Here is a 21251-nt window from a genome sequence, read left to right as displayed (position 1 = left end):
TCCTTTTAACATAGTTATACTAGGTTTAAAAATTAGTTTTACATATCTTTATTCCATCAGCTTCTAAACCACATACTTATAATTTTAAAGCATTGTACATACGTATTAAAAGACTGTACTGCCCCTAAATTTCTATCCAGTTAACAGAGAACCAATAAGATTTGTGATTGGAAAATGGAAAGAAGCAAAGCAAATATATTATGATTTCAGTTGACATTGATATTTCATCAATTTAATTAATTTTTCTGTTACAGTAAAATGTATGTATATTTTCTGTCACTTTCCAAATACAGCATACATCGATGCTCACATCACTGTTTTAATTTTGATAGCAGAACTGTTGCTTTCCTAAAGTGTCAAGTCTGATTTCCATATTCAACTTAAAAATTTATGAAATATCTTATTCATTGAAAATGATTTTAAAGAAATTATGTCAATTAAATGTATTTCACCATTATGATTTCCTTGAAATTTATTTTTAAAATTATTTTAAAAATCTCTAGATAAAATTGTTGTTAGCAGATTTTTTTTTCTGCAACTGAGTTTCTAAATCTTTACTTAAATTTGTGAGCATATTTTCTAATCTAGTAATAGTAAAATTCTTCACATTTTTAAATGAGTTTCAGCAAAGACAGAGAAAGTAAATGTTCAATGATGGTGATGACAAACAGTATTCTAGAACACTCTGAAGTCATCCCAAATGATGTTTCTGAAGAAAATTTAATGACTCTGGAAAAATGCTTTTCTATATTAAGTTTAAAAATCAGAACAAAATAAATAACTTTTTCAATATGATTCCACATGTGCATACATATGGAAAAAAAGAAGGTTAATTATAAAGTCTTAGGAGAGTATAATTTTCAGTTTTTATTTAGACTTGATTTTTCCCAAACTTTCTAAATTAAAATATATTAGTTTTATAATCAGAAAAAATATCTCTTATTACAAAATGGAAGTGCAGCTGAAAAGATTTTTTTGGAAGTTGTGCCATTTCATGATGCCTTGCATTTCTTTGAGGCATTTTAGCTTCAAGTCTTTGACTCATTTAATTAATAATTTCTGAAATATTACCAGTAATACCAAAATATAATAATTGATTCTGGAGACACTTAAATAGAGGTATGTGGAGATTATTACAAAGTATTTATCACAGGCATAGATAGCAAGTAAAATCAATACATTTTTTAAATTTTAAAGCACTGAATATATGTATTAAAAGAGCCAAAGTAATAGCCATAAGAAAATGCTATAAGCATATCTATATAGGGAAGCTAACTATGTCAAGTTAGGCATCCTGAGTCGAACTGAATATTAGAAACAGAATTTAGCTGAAGCTCATAACTTAATCTCACAGGAAATATCTATCTGCTATAAAGTTGGTTTCTATGACCTGAGCTTTTGAACAGGGTGGATATAAAAGACTGTCATCTTGGAAAAAAAATGTTTTTAAGTTTTTCAGCTTCAAACTATAATCGAACAGTTTTATTTAAAAAAAAAAAGCATATTAATGAATATTTGCTTTATTCTTATGCTGAGGGACACTTGTACAAAGGTAAATAAAACAAGGATTTGGTCCTCAGGAAGGCCAAAGTGTAAATCAAATATGCTTTTATATATCATTAAATATGGTCACTTGTGATAATTTCATCCAAAATTTTTATTTAAAATCAGAAAATGGGAATCAGAAAAAAGCATTGTTTTCTTTTTTACATTTTTGCTTTCAGGAAGTTTAGAACATTGTAACATTGGTAATCATTGATAATCATGTATATTGTTCCAAATATTTGTGCTTATTTATTGTGATAAAAAATTCTATTCATTAGAACAGCTTTATGGTTTTTGAAACACAAATGATAAATTATAAATTAAAACCACATAAATAAATGTAATCATTTAATTAAGTACTTTATAATTTTATACAAAAACAAATAAAATTTATTTAGTAACAGATATAAACATTAAAATAAACCTTCATCAATGGTAACTTGTTTTAATTCTACAGAGTAACAGGTATTTCAATGTCAAATTTTTTAAGAAAAATTCAGCTTGCAAGATCAGATCTAGATGAACATGTATTAAGATAAAGAGAAGATGAAGATGTTGGGCATTGATAGGACTGCTGAGTGCATGAACAACAAGCATTCTAATCCTACTATCTACACTTGTCAATTTTGACAAACAGCAAAGTACAAAGGTGAAGATACTCTAGAATGCTTTTCTCTCATCTAAAAGAGTAAGAAAATCAAATAGCTCTTGTTTGCAATATATTCTGAAACAAATGTAAAATTCATTTTTTTTCTTTTTTAGGTTTAGGAGGGCTTTAGTTCTCATGGACTGGATGACTAAGCAATTCAACACAACAAAATACAGTTATAAAAATGTATGTTATATATATGTGTATACACACACACACACACACACACACATATATAGAGAGAAAAAGAGTAAGAGAGAGTTTATATAGTTAAAATAAATAGAAAATAAATTACTTATAGCTATATGGGACAAAGATTTTTATTCAGAAAATATGAGATCAAATATAAAATAAATTCATACTTTAAAATAAAGGACAAAGGTGATATTCTATGAATACAATATTTTACTTTTTAGGACTATATGTTTGAGGATAGGAATTAGTAAAGAAAAATAGAATGATGATTAGCTACTTCAACTCCATATGAATGACCTCATTCAAATTAGTCAGCTTTTATCCTAGTGGAATGCACATTTTATAGTAATAAGTGAGTTTTAGGGGAAAAATGCCATTTAAAATTTTTCTAAGCCAAGAAAAGCAAATTATTTTCTCTTAAGCCATTAAAAACTATTTTTCCTGGTTATGTCAGTAAAAAATAAATCTGCCAGATTCTTTCCCTTAATATTTTTCATTTTCCAAATGAAGCATCAGAAACCACACACAAGAAATTTCAGCTCAAAAATATTTTTTTCCAGGAAGGGGCCCAAAAAGTAACTTTGGATTAATTGTACTTTCTTTATTTTCTGTTATTATGTTTTCAAAATTTAGTCATTGTTTTAAAAATGTATTGAAGAAAAGAATGTAAAGTTTCACAGAATAACATGTATAAAGAGAATTAACTAGGTTATAGGGGGGATACATATTCATATGGAAAATGTTTGGCTATGACACAGGCCTAGTAATAAAGGAGAAAAAGTTTGTATCCCTGGAACCAATGGGTCTTGAAAACAGGATTAGAAGAATTGCATTTTATAAAACATAAAGGTGCTGTTGTTAATGGTTTCTGAATTGAATGCTGAATTGACTTATTAAAAGTTAATGTGCACAAAGTTGGCAACTATAAACAATAACCTTCAGAATATATTGAAGTTGAAGGAAAAAGTGTTAAAGTGGTGATTTCATTCCATTTTCCATAGGGAGTCCAAACATATTTTATATTTTTCAGTCCACAGATTTTATTTCTTATTGGAACAGCAGAGTCAAGATGGAATGATGTTTAGGGAATCAAATCAAAACAACAAAAAATGTTATGGAAAAATGTAGATCTTTCACATGTATACAGAAAATATTCAGTTAAAAGCTTTAACTTATTTATTTATTTTTGTGCTACTGGGAATTGAACCTATAGCCTTACTCATACTAAGCAAGTGCTTTACCACTGAGCTACCTCCCCTGCTAAGCTTTAACATTTTGAATAAAAGTTAGAAGTTTATGGAGGAGTTTAAAAATTAGAAAAATATAGGTTAAAGAACGCTTTAAAACTTCAAACTAACACTGGAAGACAGGTGTATTTCTTCAGCCTATGATGCATATAAAAGTAAAAAAAAATGTACTTCAATAGTTGAGACTTTTGCCTTTTTGGAAAGGAAAATGGGCCTAGAAAGCAATACATATGCTCAGATGGCCAGTAGATTGCCAAAATAATAAGAAAAGTATAAATAGATATAAAAACCATCAGTTGATATTTATCAGATTTCAGATTAGGGAATGCTTTGTTAATAAATATAAACAAGGAAAAATGATATTCATACGCAGCTTAAAAGACATTACCCCATAAAATTAAAAGATGATTGATCAAAAGCATTTGCCTTTATATATAACAAATCTCCTTTATACATAACAACCTGTATTCATTAATAAGAGAAAAAGAATAACTCAATATTAAACATTTAAGGAACTTGGAATATTCAAACAAGAAATCATACAAGTAATCAATAAGCATATGAAAATTTCAATTTGTCTAATTATTAATCATTAGGGGCCAGGGTGTTTAAAAACAGTATTCTGGCATATAGCTAGAAGAGTTTTTTTCTAGAGATCAGTTTGTCAAAATGCTAAACAAAGCTTGAAAATATTTGTACTTTTCTCCTTGAAAGGTTTAACGTTCAGAATTTACTTGAAGCAATTAATAACTCTTTTTTAAGAATATTCTCTGCAATTTTACCAAATCAAACACTGACAATGACCTCAGTTGGGGAGGATAATGTGCAATGCAATCATTGAACTAAAAACTATTGGGTTCTAGATGTATAGTGTGGTCTGACAATTTTTCTTAGTCTATGCTAGTAATTTTTAATAAACAAAGGTAAGTATAAATTATTTGCTACTGTTCCATATCTACCTTGTTTTGTAATCATTTTTAAAAATATTTTTAAAAATAATTATACTAAAAGTATACAATTATACTAAAAAATTGCTCTCCAATTTGTGACATCCAAATAGTATTCATGCCTGCTTTCTAAGAAGGTTTCTCTTAATATAAATCTTTAAAATGTTGAAGAGAGAAGCAAGAGAGGCAACCATCACTGCTTGCATTCAGGTGGACATCACTACATTAACAGACACTCTTTACGTGCTTGTTTTGTACAGTACTTGGTTTGTTCTAGAAAAGTCTCAAGGAAGCATAATGCTTTGCATATCAATGATGGCAATTTTCAATAATTTACTCTCATCCAATAAATGATTGTTTTTTAGTTTGACAGTTAGATACCAAAAAGATTGTCCATTTTGGCTGGAACTCAATTAAACCCACATGTATATAATATTCTTCAACTTGAAGTTAGAAAAGAAAGAAAGATAGCAATGTTTGTTTTGATGAACTCATACTTTCTTTTAATTCATAATTATTTGTGAACCATTGTTTAAATAATATGATCTAGAATTTCACTGATCATTAATTCTAAACTCATTGGTATATATATATATATATATATATATATATATATGTTTTCCTTTCTTTTGGGATTTTTGAAAATTAGAACATTTGTTTCTCTCCAGTTGAATAGAATACTAAGAATATGATATTAGTAATACATCTATCAGTTCAATCTTGGAAAGCAATTATTTGAATGCATATCCCTTCTCTATATAATTTCTATCTTCTCACTTATTTTGAACTTCAGTTTCTTTGTAATTATCCTTTTTCTTGCTTGAGAAAGAAGCAATATGGTTACTTTGCTATCTCTCATTTTAACATTACCATAAGTGGTGTGGATGGCAGAAATGACACTTGGACTAATATGGTTTATAACAGCTACTACTTTGGAGATAACTAATATGTGGCAGATTTTTTTTTTTTTATGTAGTGGGCTTTGAACCCAGGGGCACTTTACTGCTGAGTTACATTCCTAGCCCTTTTTAAAAAATATATTTTTTAAGTTGTAGATGGACACAATACTTTTATTTTGTTTATGTATTTTTATGTGGTGCTAAGGATGGAACCCAGTGCTTCACATATGTGAGGCAAGCACTGTGCTGAGCCACAACCCCAGCCCCACATTTCCAGCCCTTTTCCTTTTACTTTGAGATACAGTTTTACCAAATTACTGAGGTTGACCTCCTACATTAGCCTCTCCAGTAGCTGGAATTACATGTGTGTGCCACCATGCCCAGCTCTTCATGCTTTTATATTGAATAAATAATTGAATGTTTATAGTACTTCAAGTAGTATACTTTTTTAAAAAAAAAATTTTACCATTGGGGTAACTGAAGCTTCAGTCACAATTAGTGAAATGGTAATTGTCTCTCCTCAGACACATATTACTAATAAGTGGCAGATACAAAATTAAATCTAAATTAGCGTTTCCTCAAAACTCACTTGCATTCCATCACACCAAAGGGTCTCAGATTTCTTGTTAGCAATGATAACTTTCATTTTCAAATCAGATGAAATTAGTGTCATGAGCCCTCAGTCCTTCATTAAAAGAAGTTTATAAACCCTGTTCTATAACATGTCATGTCCAAAGAACATCATTATTAACATATAAAATGGATATATAGAATATAATTGATTTTAGTTTATAATAACTGTTGTTTTTATTTACTCTTGCTCCTAAACTTATGCCTGATTTTATTCATTTCTCTTATAGACCTATATCCATTCAGAACTTACAGTGTAGTTACACTGGTTTCCAAGTTTATTTCCTAAGTGGTTCATTTGTGATTTTATTGTTGGAAGCTTGTCTTGAAGGGCCTTCTGTCCTTTTTGGTGTCTCAGATTCTATCATCAAATATATCTTATCTTTGAATTTTTTCAGTCTGCTTAAAGAAAATAATCAATTTTTCTTCCTGGTAAAAAATTAAATTCACAGGTTTACTGTTTTTGCCTTTTCATTTTCTATGAAATTAACAGCAACATAACATTTTGTCACACTATCAGGTTTTAACGCAAGATTTTTGGCAGATGTTTGTATCATTGATGGCTCCATTAGGATCTTATTATTCTTTTGTGCCAGTTTAGTGCCATTATCCTTACCTAACTGGGATTGAAAAGTGATTATATATAAACCATACAAAACAAACAATAAAAACGTATATCACATACATTATCCATCCATTCACCCATCCATCCATCTATCCATCTTTAGCCTGCATACAACTTCCAGTGCTCAGCAGCACCAAAAGGAAGGATATCCTAGAACCATACTTTCTCCTTTAAATTTCTGATTTTCACATTGGTATGTAATTTCTCTAATCCTCAATATCTTAACCCACTTTCCCCCCATTGTCCCAGGTGTGGAATACCTATAAACATTTAAATATATATCTAATAATATGATTATATGATAAGAATATAATTATAATATATTAACTAATGTAATAATATACCTAAGCTCTAGATTATGATTTCCAACCTATTGTGATGCACCTTTGTCAATTTTGTTGCAATATCAACAGAATTTATATTGCAGAAAACTGTAAAATGTTTGGATTGAGGACATGATCCTTTTAGCACAGAATTGCCAATTTTTTAATCTACTTTCCTTTCTTTGCTGCCTGTTTAATTTGGACAAAGAATGTAGTGCTCCTAGATTGATTCCCACTTAAGTCAGATTATTTTCAACCAGGTTTCTGATTGTTGGTTGTAAATTACTGTCTGGAAACTTCTGAAATTATCTGAACATACAACTCTCTTTTGAAGAATATCCAGCAGGATTAGTATTCATCTTCAGAAGTTGTTGTAAGTACCTCTGCAAATGCTAATCATCTATGTGGAATCTTGATTAGGGTATTGGCCATTCTCTCTAAAATGGTGTTCTCAGTCATTTCCAAAATATCATTATTCCAGTAATGTTAGTAATGATTCAAAAAATGAAAGCTCATTTAATGAATATACAGTAATTTATATAAGTGTATTAACTCTTTTATATAGTAATTTATATAAGCAACTATTTGCTTTCTATATTCTCTTTCCTTTTCCAAAGTGAAAATATTCAGAAAGGAATGGAACTATTGATGTTTTCCCAAATTCTTAAAGTTTTCTATTTAATTTTGAAGTTTTTTTTTCTAGTGATACATGCCAGTTTCTTTGAGGTATTGTCTATTGTTTATTCCCTTGTCATTCAGTAAAAACTAAGCAGCAGTCAGGCTCAGTGGTGCACACTTGTAATCTCAGTGGCTTGGTAGGCTGAGACAGGATCCTGGGTTCAATGCCAACCTCAGCAACAGTGAGGCGCTGAGCAACTCAGTGAGACCCTGTCTCTAAATAAAATAAATAGGGCTGGGGATGTGGCTCAGTGGTTGAGTGCCCCTCAGTTCAATCCCTGGTACCCACCACCCCCCCCCCAAAAAAAAAAAAGAAAAAGAAATTAAGTAGCAGTTGACAAACTGTTGGTTCTCAGGTGCCTTAAGAAATTGCAATAACCAACCCAGAGGGAATTTTCTGCTTGTTATGGGAACTCCAGTTTAAGATTTTATTCTTCTTTTTTCTCTTTATTCACTCTTTTTCATTCCATAATATTTCAGCTTCTTAATTTTTAAGAAATTCTCTAGGGTTTCTTCCTTCTATCCTCTTTCCTTCTCAATTATTTATAACATTCTGTACCAAACACCGTTCATAGTATTGATACAGCATAAGAAAGAGTTATTAACAATTTGTTTTTTCTTTCTAAAATAGAACACCTAACTTCCTGTAAGTCTCATATAACTGTGAGTCCCTAAGCCTTCTCTTCCTAGAGATCGCATGTAATTTAACTTTAAAATGACTTCCCACATTAATGATTTCCAGAAACATTTCTGACCCAGTTTTGTTTCTCGAACATTGGATTCATATATCCAGCTCTAGTTATTACTTCTAGTTGAAAGTCTAGTGGCATATCAAACTTGGTATGCACAATGCAGAAATCTTATTTTTCCCCAACCCTATTTCTTCCCTGTCTCATGTTGAAAAACCAGCCTCTACCTCAAAGCAAAGCCTGTCCAAGGAAGGGACATCACCTTTGTCCTTGGAAAGACCCACAGAGCACTCCTAGGCACATTCCCACCTTGCTAAATTGTTTATCTACAAATAACAGGAGAGATCTGCTGCTCCAGGTGTCCCTGACTCAGTCAGGTTAGGTGGGGATCCATAGCAGCCCCCTAGCAGCCACCAATCAGCATGAGACAGGGAAATACCTGGGATGCCAGATGACCCTCCCAGTTTACAGTGTTTGATAACGTGTTGGGAAACCATATAGTTCAGCATGAACACCCCTTTTGGCTTAAACCAATGAGTTCAAACGAATCCCCCTCTTGTAGTAACCAATCACCCCTACCCAACTTGTTCCTGCCAGTGAATGTGCTAATCATGTTTTAGAGTTGTTATTTGATTTTCCTGCAGTGTGTGATGATTTGCTAAGAGATGCTATGATGTATGTGAAGTCCCTGCCTTCCCCAGAGAGCATAAAACTGCTGCAAATCCTGGGCTCAGGGCCTCTCAGCATCACCAGTTGCTGTGTGTGCGCGAGGAGGACTGAGCTAGCTTGTAATAAACACCTCTTTGCTGCTTACATCGATCTTGGGTCTCTGGTGGTCTTTTGGGGGTCCCGAATTCGAGCATAACAGTGTCTCAATTATTGGTACCATCATCAGGCTAACTTCTCAAAAACTTAAGTGTTTTCCATGACATTCCTGTTCTCTCACTGCTTATGAGCCTCTGATTCATTAGCAACACCTTCGGTTCTGCTTCCAAATTAGATGCTATACCTTTCCATTTAGAATCTTTACTGCAACTATAGCAGTCTATAGTAATCCTTTAGAGTGAACAACACCAATAGTCCTACCCAGTGTACTCTTTTATTTTTACTCTGGTAATCTGTTTTCTACACAGCAGCCAGAAAGTGATCTTTTAAAACATGCCAATTGAATCAGATCTCTCCCTGGTTAAAAACCTTCCAGTGGTTTAGCAGTGCAGTGAGAATAATAAAAACTATTTACCATAGCTTTAAACACCCTTGGTGATCTGGCTTCTATCAGTTCTCTGGCCACTTTTCATCCACTGGTCCCTCTTTCCCTGTGCCTTGAAAATACCAAGTACATTCCTGTGTTAGGTCTTTGCCTGTTGTGAGAATGCTATCACCCTAGAGCTTCTTAAAGCTAGTTTCTATCAACCAGGTTTTGATTCACATGTAAATGTTCCAGTGAAACCTCTCCTGAACCACTGGCCAAAGCAGTGACCCTTTCTTTCTCCACCATCCTGCCCATATTCACTCACTTTATCATTGCATTATCATTATTCCTTGCAATAATAACTCAGAAATAATTTTATTTGTATAATTACTTTTTCTATTCAATGTAATTTGTTAAAGCAAGAACCTTGTCTTCTTTGCAGAGGCACAACTGGTGTCAGCACAGTCTGGCACAGAGAAATCCTCAATGGATAGTTCTGAAATTGATGCTGCCGGTTATAGTGATGAGTTCTGCTTCCTAACATGTTGAAGTTTGAACATTAGAGAAGCATGCCAAGGCAAGCATATAAATCAGGGTTTATTTTAAAAAGGGATAACAAATACTTCTCCCAGGAGGGAAAAGGGGGCCATAGCTGGTATTTCCCAAGAAGCGAGGTGTTCTGCCCTTTTTATATGTCCTAGGATTCCTTTGTTATCCTGACCACTTCCCCTTATCTCTCTCCTTCCTGTATATGTGACTAGGCCTAAGAAATGCTTTGTGGGATGGCCAAAAGGTAGAAAACAGGTGGGCTGAAGGGGGAAGGGCAGGAAGGAGCAGCCCAGGACACATTAATTAACAACCTTATAGCTCCTTGTAGGGAGGGGCAATTCCTGGGACAGGTTACCTTAGCCACCGGTTGAAGCTGGGGCAGGTTCTTGATAAGGGTGGAGGAAGGGCTCTGAAGGAATTTACCTTTCCATCCCTCAGGGGATAGTCTCCAACTTCCTGGACTCACTAAAAATTGGCCTCCTTGACCCGACCTGACTCAATTTACCTATCTATACTGACTGCCTGTCTAATTCTGGCTTCAATATCTACAAAATATGAGCATCTCCAGCCTTCCTGTGTCTCAAATGAAATTTTGTAAATATTTTTTAAATGTACCTGTAAACTTTTGTCTTAGTAACAGAAAATTGCAGAATAGAGACTTCTTCCAATTTTGAAAGAAATGAAATATATTTCTGAAATTAACACATACACACACACACACACACACACACGCACATAGCCTAGAGAATTCAGAAGGACATGCAGCAAGAATAATTCCACCATTCTTTTAGGTTCACTGATTCTAGTAAATTAGCAAAAGTACCATGAATGAAGAGGACCACCTTACAAATAATCAAGTAGGGAAAATGTCAACAGATGTACACCTTATCAAATCATAGATTCCAAAGAGTAAATTCAAAGCTCTTCTATAGCAGTGAGTGACATAAAGTAGTTGTAGACATCAAGATTCCATTACTGACTCAACACAACTCAAAGTGAATTTAAAATACCCTTCAATATCTTGGGCTAGAATTGAAATCAGAATCAGATAGGCAGTCTACACAGTCTACACAGGAAGAAGAGGTAAGGGAAAGAGAGCAGGAGAACAAAGGAAGCCTAGTACATATATAAAAAAGGCAGAACACCTCCCTTCTGGGGATACCAGGATACCAGCTATGGCCCCCTTTTCCCTCCAGGGAGAAGTCTATGTTACCTCTTTTTAAATAAACCCTGCTTTATATGGTTGCCTTGACGTGCTTCTCTAATGTTCAAACTTCAACATGGGAGGGAACAAAACAGGCTGGTATTAGAACCAGAGTTCAAGACCAAAAAATAAAGCAGAACAAAATAAAATGTAACCAACTACAAATGACAATACACCCAATAGTTTGCTTAGGTGTTTGTGAGTGCTTGTGTAAGTAAGCAGAAGCACCAGGGAAGTAGCAAAGTGAGAGGCAGGACCTGCAACTTAGTCTGCACAATGAAATATGGAGCTCCTTCTTCAAACTTATTAAGAATTCCAAAACAGCCACAGCAGACTATATCACAGGACTAAATTAAAGGTGGCCTTTGTGAAATCTGGACCCTGTGCACCCATGAAGACTATCCTGATGCCTGGACGGGATTGGAATTCAGCCCCAGGGCCTGGCACACTTTGCTGTGGCACACTTTGCTGTGTGCCACCAAACAATCACCACCAACACTTTTGAATAATGGCACAACACTTTTGAATAATGCTGGGATAGAGCTGGGAGCACCACTCCTATAAAGCGGACTTTAGTGAAGGAGAAAAGCAAACGGTTTCTGAGACTCCAAAATAGAAGCTCTGGAGGTAAAGAATCAAGTAAAGGGAAAGAGGCCACTACATCCAATCTTTCTCTTGCCAGTCCTTATGGAGACTATGGCTTTTCTAAGAGTCCATCTCCTGATTCAGCTACTTTTATGTGTGCCTTAGGAGTTGGATGGTGCAAGTGGGGGTTGAGTGTAAGGGTGTGTGTGTGTGGGTGGGGGGATTGTTTAACTGATTGAAATACATTATCATGGACTGGTTTCCTACTCTTACAGAAAAAAACTGTAAGTGGGATGTAATTGGGTTCCGGATGACCCGCTCTTTTCATCCTCCCTTTACCCTCTAAAGATAAGGTACTGGAGGGACCGCTGGGCTCAGCATTCTTGAGTGCATCAAAAGTCACCTCACTTGTAGAAGTGCGTAGTCCTGGGACACTTAGAAGAAGTGGCGGGGTCTACAAGGATTGGGGAGTTTGCAGCCTCGGGACGGGTCACTGGAGGTGCGCCAGGTCCGCAGACCGGGCAGCGGGGCCCACGGAGATCAGAGGCCCGCGGGAAGCGATCGACAACGCCCGACGCCGAGGCGGCTCTGAGCCCTGCCATTGCGTCCTGCCCGGCACGCAGAGAATCAGGGCCCCGGAACTGCGGGCTGAGGGGGCAGTGGCTCCGCACCCACCCGGTGGCCACTGCGGCCGCCGCGGCTCCTGCGGCTGCGGCGCCTGCCGGGTGGTGGCTCCACAGTGCCCGCCCCCAGAGCCCCTTCTCCGCCCCCCGCGCCCCCTTCCCCGCCCCCGTCCGGCGCCCAGGCCGAGCTGACCCGTCGCCCCGTCTCTCAGAGCGCGCCGCGGCGGCTGCTCCTCGGCGGCGGCGGCGGAGCCTCCCTGGCGCGGCGGCCGCGCTCCCGGAGGCTCAGTCCTCTCGCCTCGGCCATTTTCCCTCTTCTCCTTCCCCTCCCGCGCCTCATCCCCTCGCCCTCCCCCCGCGCGGGGACTTTTCCGGAAAGTTTTTATTTTCCGTCTCGGCTCTCAGAGAAAGAAGCTCCTGGCTCGGCTGCTCCCAAACTTTTCGGCTGCTGCGCCGCCGGCCCCCGCCCTCGGCTGCTCGGCCCTGCGTCCCGCCCCACCAAGCCATGAGCGCCCCTCCGCTGCTGCGGCCGCCCAGCCCGCTACTGCCTGTGGCGGCGGCCGCAGCGGCTGCCGCCGCAGCTCTGGTCCCGGGGTCCGGGCCGGGGCCGGCGCCGTTCCTGACTACTGTATCGGCTTCGGCCGGGGGCATCTCGTTCCATCTGCAGATCGGCCTGAGCCGGGAGCCGGTGCTGTTGCTGCAGGACTCGTCCGGGGACTACAGCCTGGCGCACGTCCGCGAGATGGCTTGCTCCATCGTGGACCAGAAGGTAAGGAGCCGGGCGCCTCCCCGCCGCGCAGGGGGCGCTTCCCTGCTGGCCGTCCCTGGCCGCGCCAACTTTCTGGCTCCGGTGAATCCTGGAGCCATCCTCGCCTGCGCTCTGGAAGAGTCTGGCACCGGCCGGGGTTGGACGCCCTCACCCCGAGGCAGTGTACTCCCTGTTGCTCAGTCTTCCCCTAGTTCCATTTTTTTTTTTTTTAAACAGTCCGATTGCTCTCCCGCCTGCATCCTCTTCACCCATTTCCATCCCTCATGTGGCATTTCCAGGCATCCTGCCCTTTTCTTCTCATGCCCCTCCTTAAACTCGAGGCTTCCCGTCTCGTCCCTCTCTTCCCTCTGGACCCTGGACCAGCGCATTCCTGGCGCCGGAATCCTCTTTCCTGCAACTGAGTTCCCCTGGGACAAACTCAGCAGGATTTCAGCACCACTCCCTTCCACTCCAGACCCCTCTCCCAGCTCAAATTGATGCTGAGGAGTTCCTGGAATGACCCGGAGGCAAGGAATTTCTCACCTGTCAATTCAGCTTTTAAGAAAGGGTGATTGACACGACCAGCTGTGAAAATAACTGACTAGACCACAACACCTAAGTCCTTGTCTTTTACTCCCACTTCTATGTAAGCATGGAAACAAATTTTCCAACAATAAAACCTGAAAGTTACAGCCTTCCTGTTTTTCATTCCCTGGGGCACTGATAGGGACACTGAAGTGGTGGGGGTGATGACCAGGGGAATCCAATGCTGGCTGTGTTCTTAAGTTTGATGTTGTGGGACTCTGGACAGCAGCCACCAAAGGTAGGTTGGAAAGGAGCCATTATCCTTGGCTAGGCCACCCTGGAGGAGACTCAATAAGCCCACCAATGTTTACAGTGCAATTTTAATTTCACATTATCTCCATAACCATCCAGAGGGATGTAGCAAGGGAAGAGACATGAGGTGGTGAGGGAGAGGAGGCCAAGGAGTCAATCATCTTAACATAAACAGCCAGCGTTTTGACGATGGAGACAGAAGTCTCTAAAGGTTCTCAACTTAAACCCTGCAGGACTGGCTAGTACTTACCTTTTATTGGTCACTCAAATAATCATGAGTTAGTTTCTTTAAAGTCTTTGGAACAGAGTTTGCTAAATCTAAGGGCTGTGGTTTGAGGCATTAAACATAGTGATCTTAGGAAAAAACCCCAGGGAAAAATCACCAATCTAGGAAATTGTGAAAGTTCTGGAAGCCAGACAATAAATGCCAGGAATTTTTGTTTATTGAAATGAGTGATATTTTATATTACAGGTAACTAAATTATTTGCGACTTCCACGAAAGTGACCAATTTTGTCTAATGCTTGTACAAGTCATATTCTGTTCCTCCTCATCAGTGTTATTGAATGTTTTGGGTAAACAAGATCACTCTCCTAGGCACTTCTTTAAAGGAAATTTCAGCATAAAACAGTCTCCGTTAGGATACTAACAAGTTAATTAAAAAGCAGTGCTGGGTAAGCATATGCACAATGTGTAATGAATTTTTTCAAAAAGCTAATGGAATTCTATAAATTTTTAATTTATTTGAATTCTAAAGGAAGTGATGCAGTGTCAGAATTTTCAAAGTGGACAGACTTTGTTTTGACTAGCTTTAAAGTGCACACACACTCAAATGGTCTGTCTCTTTCCCCTTGATGGAGTTTAAGATGGGGAGAAACATGCATGGTTCAAGAGGTTTGGGTTTGGGGTTTTGGATAGAGAGTGAATTCAGTTGTCTCATTAGCTACTAAGAGGGGTGCTACATGAAGAGAGTGATAGAAGTGCACAAGGAGAAGGGCAGCGAATGACTATGGAATGCAGCAGGCTTGTGGCTAGTGAGGAGGATATGTTGGGAAAGTTGAATTATGAAAATAAAATGAACTCTAATTTCCAGAGAAGTTTCAGTAATCTTCTCATAGAGATATACCAGGGATGTTTGAAAGATGAATTTTCTGTGTGGGGGATGTTTTAGAATGTTAAAAATGTTATGGCACAAAGAAAACTGGAGTCTAGTCATGAGCTAGTTTGAACTTGGGCCAAGACTCTGGGGGAGAGACCCAAAGAAATACTGGAAAGGGAAAATCATCAGCACTGGTGACTGATTTATAAGGGAATTCTTTCCTTTGTATTTTTATTCTAATAGTTCTCTGTCTGCAAAAGTTTGAAAACTTTGCTTTGGATAGCCAGGGTATGGGAGTCACTTTGATTTTTTTTTTTTTCAAAGTCATGACAAAGTTAAGAGTTAGATGTAGAGATGTGAATTTGAGAGTGAATAAATATATACTGGATAGTGGGTCTAGACAGAGGACTTTCTTAATTATCTGTCTATCTTATCATCCATCATCTATTTCTGAATATATTATCCTAGGCAAAAAGAAGATGAAGAGAGTTGAACATTTATAATAGTTAGCAGGGATCTCTTTGTCACATTAGGAATGGCAGAGATTGTTAGTGTGGAGTAAAGAAAGTGGGAGGAGGCCCTTTTGTCCTTTGTTTCAGGTTTTCCTGAAGTACCTTTTGAAGACATCAGCAGTGGGGAAGGAAGACAAGAGAGAAAGAAGAAAGGAGAGCAGAGCGAGGTAGAGGAGGTAGGCAGGAGGGAAAGGAGAAGGGGAAGGAGAGATCTGGATGTTCCAGGAGGGAGCTTTAGAGTTTGAAATCATTTACAATTTACTGTGTAGGCTGGAGACATGTGCTTACAATAGAAGATTCACTTGATTTTCTGGGTCCTTCACATTTATTGTTTTAAAATGTGTTAGAGAGTTTTCATCCACTTTGTTTATGAGCTCCCTAAATACTAAAATAAATCACCCTAGCTTAAAACTTTGGAAGTACTAGCTCACTGTTCAGTTGATTTTTGTCAACATTCATGGGACACTTTTGTGGAATGAGTAACTGAGGTGTACAGGGCTGAGTAAGAGAGATGCTGTCCCTGAAAAATGCATCTTTTGTTATTGTTATTTAGGATTTATGTTTTTTCTTTGTATAATTTTGGAGAGTAACAGACATATGCTTGCACTTGAAAAATTTTGATGGTAATTAAAAAATACTTTTATTTTAAGGTAATGTACCCTAAGTATTAACTGAACTATGAAACTAAAGAATTATTTATCTTTTAATTTAGATGAGCAATCTCTTTTATTTATTGTAACAACATATCTACATATTATGAATTCATTGTTTTGGAAGGTTTGACCCAAGGTTTTATTAATATTATGCTTATTTCTTTACTTCACAACCATGTAACTTTGAGGGCTAGTTGTATATGAGAATAGATATGTCTTCTGCTAATTACTGTACATGATAATTTTCTGAAGATTAAAATAACAATAATTGATTTAATTTTGAAACCCTGTTTCTTTATAGTATAAAAGGAACCTTGAATATATAGACTCAGAAGGAATTATTTTAAAACAAGGAGAAGCAAATGAGCTGCATTCCAAAGGATGAATTCAGTTTCAGAGTATATTATCTACCTATTTAGCCTCAAAAAGGTGTGTGTGTGTGCGCGCACGCACGCACACACACACAAACTGTTTTTAAACAGGCAGTATTAATTTTAGGGATGTGTGTTGCAATTTTATGGCTGTCCTTTCCTTTTAGCTTTATCTTATTAGAAAAATAACTAATATTTTCTTCTTGACTTTACTTAAACAGAGTAGTTAACATTTGTGAGACTCCTGGCATATAGTTTCACTTTAGATAGTCATTTTTCTGGCCAAGGAAATTGCAAATGAGATTTTAAGTAAAATATAACTATTAAAAGAATAATAAGGTTAGTGCCTTGCTTTGAGAGTAGCATTACTTTGCTTGTAATTGTTTCATTTTCCTAATTGTACATTGTTTTGTGAACAGTTGCAGTTCATTTTAACCCTTATTGTTAATTTTGGCTGCACAAATTCTACATAGATTAAGAAAGCTGAAAGCGGTTGATTGGTAGACCAACCCAACATCCATGGAACAACAAAATTCTTTTTAATTAATGATGGTCTTTGGGTCTTCGGTGTATGTTTTCATTCTAATTTTATACTTGGCCATATTGTATGTCTATTGACTTTTGATTTAATAATGAAGTATATAGAATTTGTCATTTCATTAAGTGATTCTTAAGTAGTATAATATTCATGTATATTTAAATTTTTTTCCAATATAATAGTATAATAAGATTATATTTTGGTGTTATATAGCATATACTGTATATCTGTGTATTATACAGGTTGATTATCCCCTATTCAAAATGCTTGGGATCTAAGTGTTGTTTTACACTTAGATCATTTTGGAATTTGGAGTATTTATAAGACATAATGAGATATCTTGGGTGTGAGACCCACATCTAAACACAAAAGTCATTTATGGTTCATATACACCTTATATACAGAGCCTAAAAGTGATTTTATACATTATTTTTAGTGTGTCTACTTTCTGACTGTACCAGGTCACATGATGTCAGTCATGGAATTTTCCACTTATAGTGTCACATTGGTGCTCAAAAGGTTTCATAATTTGGAGCTTTTTGGATTTGATACTCAACCTGTATATTGAATCTATCTGTATTGCTTAAGTGTCTCTTTTTTGAAATATATTTTTAAGAGCTTGATTATCCAAATACTGGAGTATTACTTTATATTTTGTATAAAGTGGGACCTCATTATATATCTCAAAAATCTAAAAGGGAAACATGCAAGCCTTTTCTTACAGGTGTATATACTATGTAATAGTTTCACGAGGAGAAGATCCTTTGAGACTCTGAAGTTAAAAGCATTAAGCCTTACAAAGGTTGAACTGGGAAAAGTTGGACAATTGACTGTGACAAATACATGACTTAATGTAGGCCGTTAGATTCAGGTTTGAGAAAAGTTGAAAGAATAAAACTACAGTGTGTATGGTGGTGATGGTAGTGATGGAGACTAGAAATTTTTTACTAAAGTTTAAAAATCTGTTTCAAAGACCATTCTTGAATAACTGTGCAGTTTGCTGTTTAGTCTCACAAACTCCTTTCAAAACTATTAAGGGAAATTTATGACTTTCTTTTACCAGTTATTATTGCTCTTTTTATTTGGTGAGCTGATTGTACATGTCTTCGCTAATTTATGCATGAAAGACTTTAAATGACCTTTTTAGACAATGCAGCAAATTTGTAAGTCTATGACTATATGATTGTAAATTATTTTAGATTACTTGGAGGATTAATGATAATAAGTGTAAAGGTTTATACATACTGCCTGGTAAATATGTGGGTAATAAATGGTATTGTTGACCATCTAAAGCTCCTGTGAAAGACTAGCATATTGGGGGTGGGGTAGTGGTTCAGAAGTAGAGCCCTTTTGTCACATGTGTGAGGCACTGGGTTTGATTCTCAGCACTTCAAATAAATAAATTAACAAAATAAATGTCTATCAACTAAAAAAAATTATTTTTAAAAGACTAGCGTATTATCTTTGATAACAAAAGAAATGTGCATCTATTATGCTATGTTTATCTCCATATATAATTAAAATTGTAGTATTAGGCAGCAATAAGGCTATAAGGCCCAAGTGACATTGCCTTTTCTCTGCCTTCCATAACAGGTAAATCTTAGAAGTAGTTGCATTTTGAAACAGCTTCTTGAATCTCAAACACTCAGAATTCCTTGAGGATTAATCTTATTTACATTGTATTACCAAGTAAAAAGCACTTTTACTAATAAAAGTAAAGCATATATATTAAGAAATTGGCATAACAATCAAGATAGCAGAACTGGATTTATGCTGAATTTGAAGTAGATAAAATGCAATTCCATTGGAGCTAACAAATCATGAGGTTTCTTTGTTTTGTTTTCCTATTTGTTTGCCTTGTTTTTATGTGTTGGGAATAATTAATCTTTTCTGACTCTGGCAGTCATGCTGGTTAAGGTGAAAGATTTAAGCCCAAATGTGAAAATGAAGTTAAAAATATAGGATTTTAAAAAGATATTACTCACCTTTTAATTTCCCCAGCATTACTTTAGAGAAGTTTTGAAAAAGAGCTTTCAGTTTCTTGAATCTTTCCTTAATGTTGGAGCATGTTGGACCCAAACCAAAGAGAAGAAAAGAGTGCATTATTTTTCTTCTTTCTATTGATATAATTTAGATACAAAGAAAATGATTATTTTACTCTCATTATTCAAAAATTCTTTTTCCTCCATAAGAATATGTGAAAATTTCTCCAGGAATTCTTATGATATTGTCAATCAAATATTTTTGTACTATTAAAAACCAAAAATTATGGCACCACTTGAAGTTATTTGGCAGCAAAAAAACCCATATTATGTTATATCTTACTCTTTCTAGTCTCACATAGAAAACAGATAATTAAATATACAAAGTCTTTAATTACATGTTCACCATGGTCATTGTGGAATATCATATAATTTAGAAAGTTAGAAAGGTAAGAATTGATGTAAAAACACCACATCTTCAGAAACAATTATGCCTGTCCAAATTTACAGATTCCTAAATAGAAGTTTCTTGTAAAGTTGCAAATGCTTTTATTTGGCTTAAGCCAGAGAGTTGATACAGCAACCTAACAATGTTGGCAAATATGAAGCTTAGATTTTTAAATATGCAATCATGCAGGAATTGTTTAACTTATTTTGGTGAAAAGGAAGAATAAAATTACCCTTCCCTGGTTCATTGGCATGTATTCCGTCTAAAGCACTGATTGATGAGGAACTTGTTGAATTTACTGCTTGTATTTAGGCACAATTTCAAGAATTTCCGAATGCTTCTCTCCTTAATTGTCAGCAGCCACTTTTTTCGCATATATAACATAAAATGATTGAAAAGTATGAATGTGATAATGAAAATATTAGTGAAAAGTATGACTGTGTGTAATAAATTGAATTTTTTATAATCTAAGGCTTGTAGACTAGTGTGTTATCTTGTTAACAAAATATACATATACTTTAATAGCTGGAATTTTGTCCAATGTATTTTGGAAAAAAACTGAAAGTTTTACCCTTCAGTAGTTCAGATGTTTGGAGGGACTGTGACATACATTTGAAATGTTACATCTCGAGACCACTGAAGCTTCCTATTATATGCAAAGTTATCTTAAAGTTTAGTTTGATATTTTCCCTCTTCACTCAATGTCCCTTTATTGTCTCATTTATTACTCATTTGCAGTGATGTAAATACCTACTGTCATCATGGACATTTTATTTTTCAGTTTATTTGTTTTGTTCCATATCAGTTTTGCTTAGGAATTGGCATACTATACAGGTTTTTGAGAAATATTGGCATTGTTTCAGGTGATGTCCTTGTGTAATCAGAGACATTGGGGAGGGGAAGAATGGAAAGGGCAGTAAAAAGGTAGAAATAAAGAGTCAAATGGTAAATTGTAAAGGCCAGAAAAATGGAACATTAAAGGATCATCACTTCTTATTTTCAGCCTCTGTGTGCAGGTGACCGTTGTAACCTAATGGTTAATGCCATCTGAAAACATTTATTGGCTTTTTAATCAAATTGAACAAATGGTACTTTTGATTCCATTGGGATCATTTCAAAATAAGTTTTATAAATTAACATTTGATGTTTTTTATTGCTCTTATGATTCAAAATACCTTTCCTACATTGAGTTCCCTTTCTAACACTGCCTTAGTAGTGATTCCATGAGAGTCCTCCCTCCTCCAGCTTTATTAAGCTAAATTGACAAATAAAAATTATATATATATATATATATATATATATATATATATATATATAATGGTACATAGTGTGAAATTTTGTTATATGCATACATTTGTTAAATGATTTAATTAAGCTCATTAACATATTCATCATGTGACATAGTTACATTTTTTTATGGTAAGAGCATTTAAGAGATACTATCTTAGTAATTTTCAGGTATATAGTCATTGTAATTATTAACT

At 35.9% G+C, this 21251-nt stretch overlaps 1 protein-coding gene across 3 annotated transcripts in view; it reads left to right on the top strand.

The window, feature by feature from the left end:
• Positions 1–12813: 12813 nt before the first annotated feature.
• Prkd1 (protein kinase D1) overlaps positions 12814–21251 on the top strand; it is a 318052-nt gene continuing 309614 nt past the window's right edge. For all 3 annotated transcript variants that reach the window (XM_026414345.2, XM_026414341.2, XM_026414360.2), the window contains exon 1: positions 12814–13349. In XM_026414345.2, coding sequence (XP_026270130.1) covers positions 13086–13349 — 264 coding nt within the window. In that variant the 5' untranslated portion in view covers positions 12814–13085. The remainder of the gene's footprint in view (positions 13350–21251) is intronic.

This window comes from Urocitellus parryii, chromosome 6 (assembly GCF_045843805.1).
Source record: "Urocitellus parryii isolate mUroPar1 chromosome 6, mUroPar1.hap1, whole genome shotgun sequence".
Classification (NCBI taxonomy): Eukaryota; Metazoa; Chordata; class Mammalia; order Rodentia; family Sciuridae; genus Urocitellus; species Urocitellus parryii.
The sequence above is the reverse complement of the archived record's forward strand: the minus strand, read 5'-3'. Positions and strand labels throughout refer to the sequence as shown.